General features: G+C 28.0%; 1 pseudogene across 1 annotated transcript, besides 2 other annotated features; it reads left to right on the top strand.

Annotated features, from left to right (window-relative positions):
- Nucleotides 1–4,356: part of a mobile genetic element that runs on past the window's edge.
- A 3,210-nt stretch (nt 4,357–7,566) lies between these two features.
- On the top strand, nt 7,567–8,344 carry TVAGG3_1087080 (annotated as a pseudogene). The gene has a single exon. A coding segment is annotated over exon 1 (778 nt).
- Nucleotides 8,345–10,127: 1,783 nt separating this feature from the next.
- Nucleotides 10,128–11,560: part of a mobile genetic element that runs on past the window's edge.

Here is an 11,560-nt window from a genome sequence, read left to right as displayed (position 1 = left end):
TTATTATGATTTAAAAATAAATATTTAATCCGTTATCTCATCACCTATTTTTTCTATTTGAAATTGCCATAATATTTCATTCATGAATTCTAAATCACAATCAAATAGGTCGGTTACTCTAAATTTAATATTTGATAAATCTTTTGAATGAAGAATAAATGAATTCCCAGATAATTGAAACGGATATGATAAAGAAAATATGTTTAAGTTGATGGATAAAATGTTTTGTATTGATGGGTAAGAGTTAGGGTCTAATGTTTGATGTGAAAATCTCATTGGGGTATTAACTTTATCACATTTGATTAAAATGAAATTGGAACCAGTGTCAGAATACAAAACATCCCCAACATCTTTTTCAAAATTTAATATCCCCAACAATGAACGAAGATGAGGAGTACAAAATTTAATTTTCAGCGGAAATTTAATAAGGTTATTTATTTCATCAAGTTCAAAAAGTTTATCAGGTTTTGATTTAAAATTTTCTTCATACCATACGATAAATGATTCATTTAAATAACTTAAAATCATGTTAATATCCCATTTCGTTATCACATTATTTATATACATATCATATGTTTTTTCAAGGTCATCTTTAATAAATGATATATAATCTGAAGGGTCTAAAAGAATGGGATTAAATTTACCACTCACAGAAACGAGAGTAACATTATAAATTCCACTAACTGTTAAATTTAATTCACAGCTATTATTCGAAATAATATTGATAATTGACATTTTTTATTACGATTAAAAATATGGTAAAGCGTTATTTTCCAGTGATAAATAAAACTAGAATAAGATTACCTCAAGAATTCATAAATTCAACGAATAAGAAATTCATTCATGTTATAAATTTTAGTGTTTTCAGAAAATATGAGTCAATGTCATATTCATCATCGGGTTATATTTCACTTCATTCGAATTTAGTTCAATCAAACCCATATAATGACCATTTCATAAGATTTTCAGATGGTATTAAAAATGCAATTGATAGATTAAAATATGAACAGATTGACAATATCGAATTTTTGGAATTTTGGTTTAAATATCCTGATGGAAAAAAGATTGAAGTTAAAGATAAAGCTGATACTATAACAAAACAATTACAATGACCGATCCAGATAGTGGGGAACAAAAAGAAATAAAACAAACGATAGAAACTGGTGAAAGGTCAATTATTATTGATTATGATTCAAAGGATTATTATTCAATAATGTTAATGCTTGAATATTAAATGGCCTTAACAAAGAATTTTTCAAGTGATATTTTATATTCATCAACTATTTTATTATAAATATCATTATAAGTTAAATGAAGTTCAGTTGTTGTTCCGTTCTTTGATATCTTAATTGTGCTAATATCCTTTATAGGATTTATTTTTGCAACTGTTCCGCAGCATGAAACCTCATCATCTATGAAAAATTGAATCTTAACGTCTGAATCCTGAACATCACAAAGAATGGCGATAATGTGAATTAATGATTCATAAGGTAAAATAATTAAACCGGATTGATCAATTAAATTTATTATTGAATCATAATTATTAATTATTATATCACGGTAAATTTTCATTAATTCTGAATTAATGTCTATTTTATATGGCGTATTGCGACTGTAATCGTAGATTCCTGAGTTCTCGATGTTTGATGAAAGAGGTGGGGGGTATGTTGGATAAGTGGGAATTTCAACAGGTTCTTTACCGGGTTCAGATAAAATGATTGGGTCTTCATTCTCCTCATTCTTTGGTAAGTCACGAGTTAATAAATTTGGTTGAGTTGCTGACTTTGTTAATTCAGGGCTAACATTAACTTTAACATTTTGAATAATTCGTGATTTATCATCATTTACGTTATAACCAACCGTAATCTCTGCTTTTGCGTTTGTGTTCTTTTGACTTGTGAAACGTCTTCTCATTTATAATTGAATAAAAAAAGAAAAATATATTTAAAGTTTTATTTAGTTGTTACGGTAATATCCCAAGGTTCATCATTGTTTGCTTATACTTTCTTTGTAACTGCACCAATTATGTTATTGATATTGCTTTGAGTTTCTTCCAGTCTTATTTTATCATTTACAATATCTTTAATCATTTCATTACATGCATTCTTAAAACCATCTGATTTTTCTAATTTACGTCTATCACTTTCTTTAATTAAATCAAAGTTATAACCTTGTTGAGAATAAAGTGGTTTTTTATCAATTCCTTGAACGCTTCTGAAAGTGAAGATGAAGAAATTCTTGCCACTTGAATTGGTTTAAATTCTGCTTTCATTGCTTCTTTCTGTTCATTGAACACTGGATCGAATAAAGCAACTTTAAAGAATTTTTAGCTGGAATTTCAGGTCTCAAATTTGTATATTGACCATCAAACTGATTAACATATCGTGGTAATCCATCCGGTCCCTCTTCAATAGCATTTAATTCTTCATTGAAATAAGAATATGGATTATGACGGTATGAATTAATTGGACCATTTTCACCTTCTCCAATGTATTGTTTAACAGCTTTTCCATTTTCATCAAATTGCATAGGATAACGTTCATTATATGCTTTACGTTTAGGATAATCAGATATAGTTAATTTATACCATTTATGACTTTAATATTACCTTGACCATCAGTAACGAAAACTTCATTTATACCATCAGGTTTTCCATTTGGACCCGTAATGTCTGCTTCGTGTGCTTCCCAATTTGGACCATGACGTTTGGCATATGCTTGAGCTTCTGGTAATGTTAAAACGTTTCTCATTTGTTTAACATCTTTTGAAGACCAGCAACAATGTGAACTAATTCTTTCATTCCGTCTGGAACTTTCATAGTTCTATTATATGCACCCTTTTTGTTTGTCCCTTGTTTTAATGGAACCTGTAGAAGATTTGCTATTTCTGTCATGTTTAATTATAAATAAAAAATAAAAATTAATTATAAAAAGTTAATCAAATTTAACACTTCCTTTATTTAAATCAACTATTATTTTTCCATGTTCACCTAATTGCTGATATTGTGTGTAAAGTTCATTAATGCTCATTGGTAAATTCACTTGATAAAGCATAACGTTCAACTGTTGACGACTAAACCACTGAAAATGAAAAGGGTGACAGGTTTGATTTAATGTTTGTGCTTAATGCTTTGAAGTATTGAACAGCCATGAAGAATGAACACTGAATGTGTCGACATTGAGTTAATAACTGATTAAAATATGATTTCTCATTTGTTATTAGTTTTGATTTCACTGCATCATCTAGAAAAATGAGTGAATGCAAAAATTCTCTATCAAAATTTGAAATAGAAAGTGTTTCAAATAATTCATCCGTTGTTTATCAATAATTTTATCCTCTAATCCTTGCTTCTTGATTGTATTATATAATTCTTTATACATTAAAAAGTTTTTTAAATAATCTTCTGCTTCTTCTTGTGATAAATAAATAATTGGAATTTTGATTAAATGCTTTAAAGATTCAAATGTATTATCTGAAGGTGAACCTGAACGGTTGATATAAATTAACACATGTGAATGGGGGGAAGTGTTAGCAATAATGATAATTTGTTTTAATATCGTTAATGTTTTACCTTTATTTTGTTTACCAATTGCTGCAGTGATTGAATTTAAGTAACATTCAGAATATGGAATTTTCATTAATTTTTCCTTAGATAGAGCATTTCTATTATCACTCAATGCTTCATTAATCATATCATCTACGTATGTATTATATACTCCGCTAATTCTTCATAAGGGGTGAATGAATTTAAATCCATTTAATCAAAAATAAATTTATAATTTTATACATTTCTATTCATCAATATTTCATCATATGAACTTCTATACTGCGGTGGTGTACCTGTTGGATGATATTTCAAACCTTCATCCGGTGTCCATGTCCAATATGTAGTCCTAGTAAACCAAACCTGAGGAGGATTTGTCACTTTGAACAGTAAGTGTCATTTTCACCCTGAATGATTGGATAAGCTTTCACTTGTACTGTAACTTGTGAGTTGAAAGTTTCTAATCCATCAAAGAATATACCCGCTCCATCACGTTGAACTGGAATAGTGCATAAGAATGAAGTTTGGTCTTTCCATGTTCTAGCTAATGGCGTGCCATTATCATCATTCAGTGGTCTAGTTAATGAGTCCTCGTATTCTTCCGTGCATTCATTCACTCCATCTAAATCAGAAGCTTGAAGCATACGTGTAAAGAATATGTCACCCACTGTGGTCATCGCTTGATCGGGGAAGTTTCTGGAATCTATAGTGACCTGAAGACCTCGAAGCATTGGATTTTCTAAAACTGTTCTTTGCATTGCATTCTTCGGAAATGCTAACACAACATCTGTAACATTATGAAGAGCGTATGAGAAAATCTGAGCTGATACCTTCAGGAGTGATGCAACCTCCATTTAGTGAACGAACGTCAATATGTTGAGCTGGAATCATGAATGGATCTTCCTTACTGAATAAACGTGGTATTGCTTTAATGATTCTTCAATTAAACCGTATCCTGGTGTAATGCATTTATCCTCTAAAACTTCCATCTTTGTGCATGAAATAATAACGTTATCAACTGTTGCGTCAGCAGATGTAGCGGCTAAGCTGTAATTAATTTGGCAGGAAGTCCGATTTGTTGGAATTTGCGATCATATTTATAAACATGATTCATAATCTTTTCATAATTTTCATCAGTTATCTTTTCATAAACGTAATTTTTGTAAATCAGCAACTCTTAACGGGTCAACCTGACAAAATACTAAAGTATCCCTGAAAACATAATATTTAAGAATGATTTCACCAAATGATTTAGGATAATCATCGAACGCCTGAAATGCTAACAAATCATTTACCGGAATAATCATATCAAAAGTGATATCAACTTCTTCATTTGCTTTTGAAAACTTCTGAAGGGTCAATATATTTACCACATACTGAGTTATCATATTTTTGAACATTATTATATAACGAATGAACAAACTTTTTAACTTTCCTTTCTGATTTTGGTTTATATGTTGCAAATGCGAAAGATTCACGGGCACAATCCATCTGAAGATAACCAGCATCACCTCTTTCAGTTTCTACTTCTAATTGTTTAAAGCTTTGATTTGATGATTTGTAACCAACGAATAAACGTATGCATTTAAAAGCGGCATCGCATGTGAAAGCTTTATTTGAAACTAGAGTTGCTTTAACTTTGCGTTTAATATATGTGTCACCTAATTGGTTCACATCATGAGCCGGATTTGTAATTCTTAAATGAGTTTGTTTATCATCAAAATATGGAGCATCAGAGTCATAGCATGAACTTTCAAGTTCTCTATAATATCTTCCGTCATCTTTGCGAATATTTCATTTATCTTTTCGAATGAATGAAACACATTTCCATTAATCGGTTTTGGTGTTTGGCACAAATAGTTAGTCGTCATTTATTAATAAATAAAAAATCAAAAGAGTGAAAATGAATTTTTAATTTTAATGAAATAATCAACTATGGCTGCAGGATTCTTTAAGAAACTGTGGGATAAAGTAAAAAGAGGAGCGCATAAAGTTTGGGAAACAATGAAGAAAGGAGCAAATTGGATATTTAAGAATAAAGAAGCAATTAGTGACGTTGCTGAATCAATAACGCCAAAAGCTGCCCCAAATAAGAGAAATTTTAAATAAAGGAGAAAAAGTTTATCAAAGACTACAACCGATACTAAGATAAAAATAATATTTATTTTTTTTCCACTATCCACCCCCTATTTTATTAAGTATTCCTTCAGCAATTCCACCAATTGCGTTACCTGCTTGTGCTCCCATCGCTGGATTACCTGCTTTTGTACCTAATACTCCACCTATGATAGTTCCTGCCGTTTTCGCTACTGGTGCCAAAAAGTTTGCAACGGGTTTAATAATATTTTTATGAACCCAACCGCAGCTTTCTTAATTCCATCCCATAATTTTTTAAAGAATCCTGCCGCCATTTCTGATTTAATATTAATTAAAAAATATATTTTATCACTTATATTCTAATTTTTATTTAATGATAATGAAACCAATTTTAAAAATAAATGAAACAAGGAGGAAGAAATAAATGAAAGTGAAAATGTTCAACAAAAAATAAACGTTGTTAAACCAATTACTGAAATAAAAATTTTTTCATCTGTTGAAGAATTTAATGACTATTATGCTAATAATAAAAAATTATTTGAAGAATTGACAACGTGTAAATTGAATAAAATGTTTAAAGTTGATGGATTCAAAATTTCAAAAATAAAAGGAGTGGTTAGTTTGAAATCTATTCCTCAATCAAGAATCACCTCATTAATGAAAATAGATGATTTAACAAAAAGAATAGAAGAGATTGAAGAAAGAATAAATCAAATAATTGATTTCATAAATCATGACTCGTTGAGCCCGGGTCCTTAAAGCCCATCACTGAGTTCAAGGTTATATTCATCAAATATTTCATTATTAAATGCAACTTCTGCTAGTTTATTTATTTTTTCAATACGATCATTTGAAAGTCTATCGTTTAATTTTTTCTGAAGTTTTTCATTTTCTAGTTCTGAAACTTTATTTGGATGATATTTAAACCCGTTAAATTCTTTTTCCTCAGTTTTGATCATTAATTTACAAAGAACTTTTGTGGTTGGAATTCGTTTAAACCATTTATCATTAATATTTGTTATAAATTCAATATTCGGAATTAATTCCCAAATTTTTGCATTTTCAATTAATTTATTATCAAATGCAAAAGCAATAGGTTTAATATTAAACTTACCTTTATAATATAAACTTTCTACATAATCATCGAAATAAACATCTACTTGTTTAACATTTTCAAGAATTGGTGAAAGAACATCCATTAATTGATTGACGGTTACGAATCTTGATCCACTCATTTATCATTAAATAAAAAAATAAATTATTCAAAAAATGTAAGACATGAATTTTTAAAGTTTATTTTTTTTATTTTTTTTATTTTTTTTTATTTCATTATGTATGGGTTTAGTGTAAATGTCTTACAATTTTGAAAATTTTTTAAATCTTGATTTATTCAAAAACGTAAGAATAAAAACCGTAAGAATCATACATTTTTTACTTCATATGTTAAAAAAAATGATACAAAATCGTTCAATATTGTATGAATTCTTACGTTTACAAAAAAAGTCACAAAACCCTTTCACATATACTACTAGTGATTTCGGAAATTAAAACTTAGTTTCAGTGGCAATATCATCTACAAATTGGAGATTATTTAAGAATTAAAACATTTTTGCATTAAATGGTATAAAATAATAAATATTTTTTCAGAAGTAGTATATGTGGAAGGGTTGTGTGACGTTTTTTGTAAACGTAAGAATTCATACAATATTGAACGATTTTGTATCATTTTTTTTTAACATATGAAGTAAAAAATGTATGATTCTGACGGTTTTGATTCTTACGTTTTTGAATAAATCAAGATTTAAAAATTTTCAAAATTGTAAGACATTTACACTCAGCCCATACATAACGAAATAAAAGATAAAAAATTGACTTCTTACGTAAAATTAAAACTAAGTTAAATTTATTTTTTTATTTTATAATAAATGAGTATAACAACTAATTCATTGAAATCTTTAAAGTTCACTAATTCAGAATTAGAAAATATTTTAGAAAATTTTGGAGACGGTTCTTATCCAACATATATGCAGAATGTGAAAGAGTTTTCCAGATTGTTGAATGAATTTAAATATAACGGACCAATTACTAAAAAGGCTATAATGAGATATTTATATCCCAAAAAAGTTGAAAAACAGGAGAATATTCCTCTTTATGGTCCAGAGGACCTGGGCTCAGAGAGCCTTGAAACACCTCCTGAATATTTTGAAGAAAAAATTAAACAAGATGAATATTATAACGATGAGATTGAGAAATTGGAACAATTAAGAAATGAAATAGATGAAAAAATTAAGGAATTAAGAGAAGTTGAAAAATATAATGAAAATGAAGTAGAGGGTTTAATGAATATCCCAGCTTCAGAATCAGAAGTTCAGAAATCTCATGAAGAAAGATATAAAAATTATGTCTTAGAATCAACACAAAATTTATTAGATGGTGAAATAGATGAAACACTTTCGGAAGAAGGTATTAAATTTATTCGTAAACATAAGTTACAATTTATTGACGATGGAGATTATCCATGTATATTACTTTCACCCCCTCTCGATTCTGAGAAATTCAAAAAAGCTCTTAAAAACGTGACATATGCAACTAATACGATTAAGAAAGAAGATCATGATATTTACACAAATTATTATTTAAATAAATGCACAGGTGTTGATAAAGTTTTTGATTTATTAGATAAAATATCAAAAGAAACCATTGGAACCTATAAAATTTTGTGTGATTGCGGTTTCATTGTTGAAGATACTAATAATGTTTCATATGAAAGAACAGCACCGAAGGAAGATGAAGTGGAAAGGTCTATACCATGAAAAAACCAGAATTTTCGAAAAAGTGACACCAACTATTAAAGTTATTTTATTACTAGATTTATTTACAAATTATAAGATAATATCATTAACAAAATATATTTTTAATATAAATAAAAAACTTTTTTTATACAAAAAATTACAATCAATCGATAAATATTATAAAACATTTATTCCAAAAAGATTAAGTAATAGGTGGGATCCTGCATATAATATAATTTTATGTCATAAAGCTTACAAATTTTAGATGGACCACAGTGAGAATGTGAGTGGTTAATTTAAAGGTGGTCTGATAAAGATATCGAAGCTTACTCAACACAGCATGAAGCAGTTTCTAATACACAATCTTACTAGTGGTGTTTCGGTCGCCAGCGCTCTCATAGGGGTGCTGATTTCAAAAACCACTACTTCAAATTATTCAACAATACTCAATGCAGCATGAAGCAGCTACTACTGCTGTATCTTACTGGTAGCGTTTTGGTCGTTGGCTCTTGCACAGTCTCTCAGATTTTCAAAATTTTTTTTTCAACACTATCTTGTTTCGCTCTCAGAAAGCTATCCTACAAAGATATCGAAGCTTACTCAACACAGCATGAAGCAGTTTCTAATACACAATCTTACTAGTGGTGTTTCGGTCGCCAGCGCTCTCATAGGGGTGCTGATTTCAAAAACCACTACTTCAAATTATTCAACAATACTCAATGCAGCATGAAGCAGCTACTACTGCTGTATCTTACTGGTAGCGTTTTGGTCGTTGGCTCTTGCACAGTCTCTCAGATTTTCAAAATTTTTTTTTCAACACTATCTTGTTTCGCTCTCAGAAAGCTATCCTACAAAGATATCGAAGCTTACTCAACACAGCATGAAGCAGTTTCTAATACACAATCTTACTAGTGGTGTTTCGGTCGCCAGCGCTCTCATAGGGGTGCTGATTTCAAAAACCACTACTTCAAATTATTCAACAATACTCAATGCAGCATGAAGCAGTTTCTAATAAATATATACATATATAAATATATACATATATAAATATATACATATATAAATATATACATATATAAATATATACATATATAAATATATACATATATAAATATATACATATATAAATATATACATATATAAATATATACATATATAAATATATACATATATAAATATATACATATATAAATATATACATATATAAATATATACATATATAAATATATACATATATAAATATATACATATATAAATATATACATATATAAATATATACATATATAAATATATACATATATAAATATATACATATATAAATATATACATATATAAATATATACATATATAAATATATACATATATAAATATATACATATATAAAATATAATATATAAATATATACATATATAAATATATACATATATAAATATATACATATATAAATATATACATATATAAATATATACATATATATAATATATACATATATAAATATATACATATATAAATATATACATATATAAATATATACATATATAAATATATACATATATAAATATACATATATATATAAATATACATATATATATAAATATATAAATAACAAAATATAATCAAAAAATAGTGTTTGGAAATTTAAGGTTAAGTGTCACTTTTTCTACTGTCACTTTTTTGTAAATTCTACCACACTCGTTTCATTGTTGAAGATACTAATAATGTTTCATATGAAAGAACAGCACCGAAGGAAGATGAAGTGGAAAGGTCTATACCATTCGTTATTAAGAACATAAAAGATATGAAAACTTATAAACATTATATTTATTCATTTATTTCAGAAAAAATGGAAGCAACCCATAAAACATCTTCTCATCATTTTATAGCTATTCATACATTCCTTTTCAAAGTTGTGAAATTAAATAAGACAGGAATTAGATTTAATGTATCAGGGTACACATTCTTGAGTAAATTAAAATGTATTCGTCACATCGCGGATGATAAAAATTTATGTGTTCTTAATTCATTTTATGGGCTTTAAAGAATAAACTTTATTTTTATTTATTTTTTAATTTTTTTTATTCTTACATAAATGAACAAAAACGGAACAGCTAAAATGAATGATAATCAAATAAGAGCCGAAGGTAGAAGGTTATTTAAACGCTTCTATAACATTCCTGATGGTGTTAATCCTAAAACTCGTAGAAGTTATTTAAATGAAGCAATAGATGCATATGAAGGGTTTGACATTTCATCAGAAAGTGAGAGATTAGCGAGAATGTTAAATGTTAATATTGATTTCTATTATTGTGATCCTCAACCAGAAGACGTGGACATAAATAAGGTAGACTTTCCATTAGTGGATTCAATAATGATAGATCCAGAATTTGAAACAGTAAATATTTTATTAACACAGAGTCCAAATGGAAAACTTCACGCTGACAGAATAACAGACGTTGAAGCACTCACCGGCTATAGAGTTTGTCCATATTGTAAAGAAGAAGTTTATTCTATCCGTGATGATCCAGAAAGGAAAAACCAAAGAAGATTTTTAAAGCATTGTGAGAAATGTAAAGAAAATAATGGAAGATTAATTCAAGACGTTCAATTGCAAAAGACACAGCAACCATATGCACCACATATTACGAAACAGAAGATATATCAGTGGTTATTAGCTCATAATTTGCAGGAATATTATCAACCGACAAGATATTATATTACTTTTGACTTCGAAACATTAGAGACTAAAGAAGAATTACAACTTTCTGAATGTGCAACTTTGAACGCTTACTTAAAACCATTCATGGTATCATCAACGGTTAAATTAAATGATAAAACATATACGAGGAATTTTTGCTTAACTTCGAGTGATTCTTTTATTTCTGATTGGATTGAGTTTTTATTTTCAACCTGTTCATTAGTTGCTAAATCAAATATTGAACAATATGAAGAATTAATGAATACATTAAATGAGAAACAAAAGGAAGCAATGAAAGAGCTTTTAGATGAAGAATTTAATAAAGTGAATATCATTGGTTTTAATTCGGGAAAGTTTGATTTAAATTTAATTCTTCGTGATTTAAATACTGCAAAATGGAAGATAAAATCAATGCTGGGTTCATCTTCACAA

The sequence above is a fragment of the Trichomonas vaginalis genome, assembly GCF_026262505.1.
Source record: "Trichomonas vaginalis G3 chromosome Unknown ctg_172, whole genome shotgun sequence".
Classification (NCBI taxonomy): Eukaryota; Parabasalia; order Trichomonadida; family Trichomonadidae; genus Trichomonas; species Trichomonas vaginalis.
The sequence above is the reverse complement of the archived record's forward strand: the minus strand, read 5'-3'. Positions and strand labels throughout refer to the sequence as shown.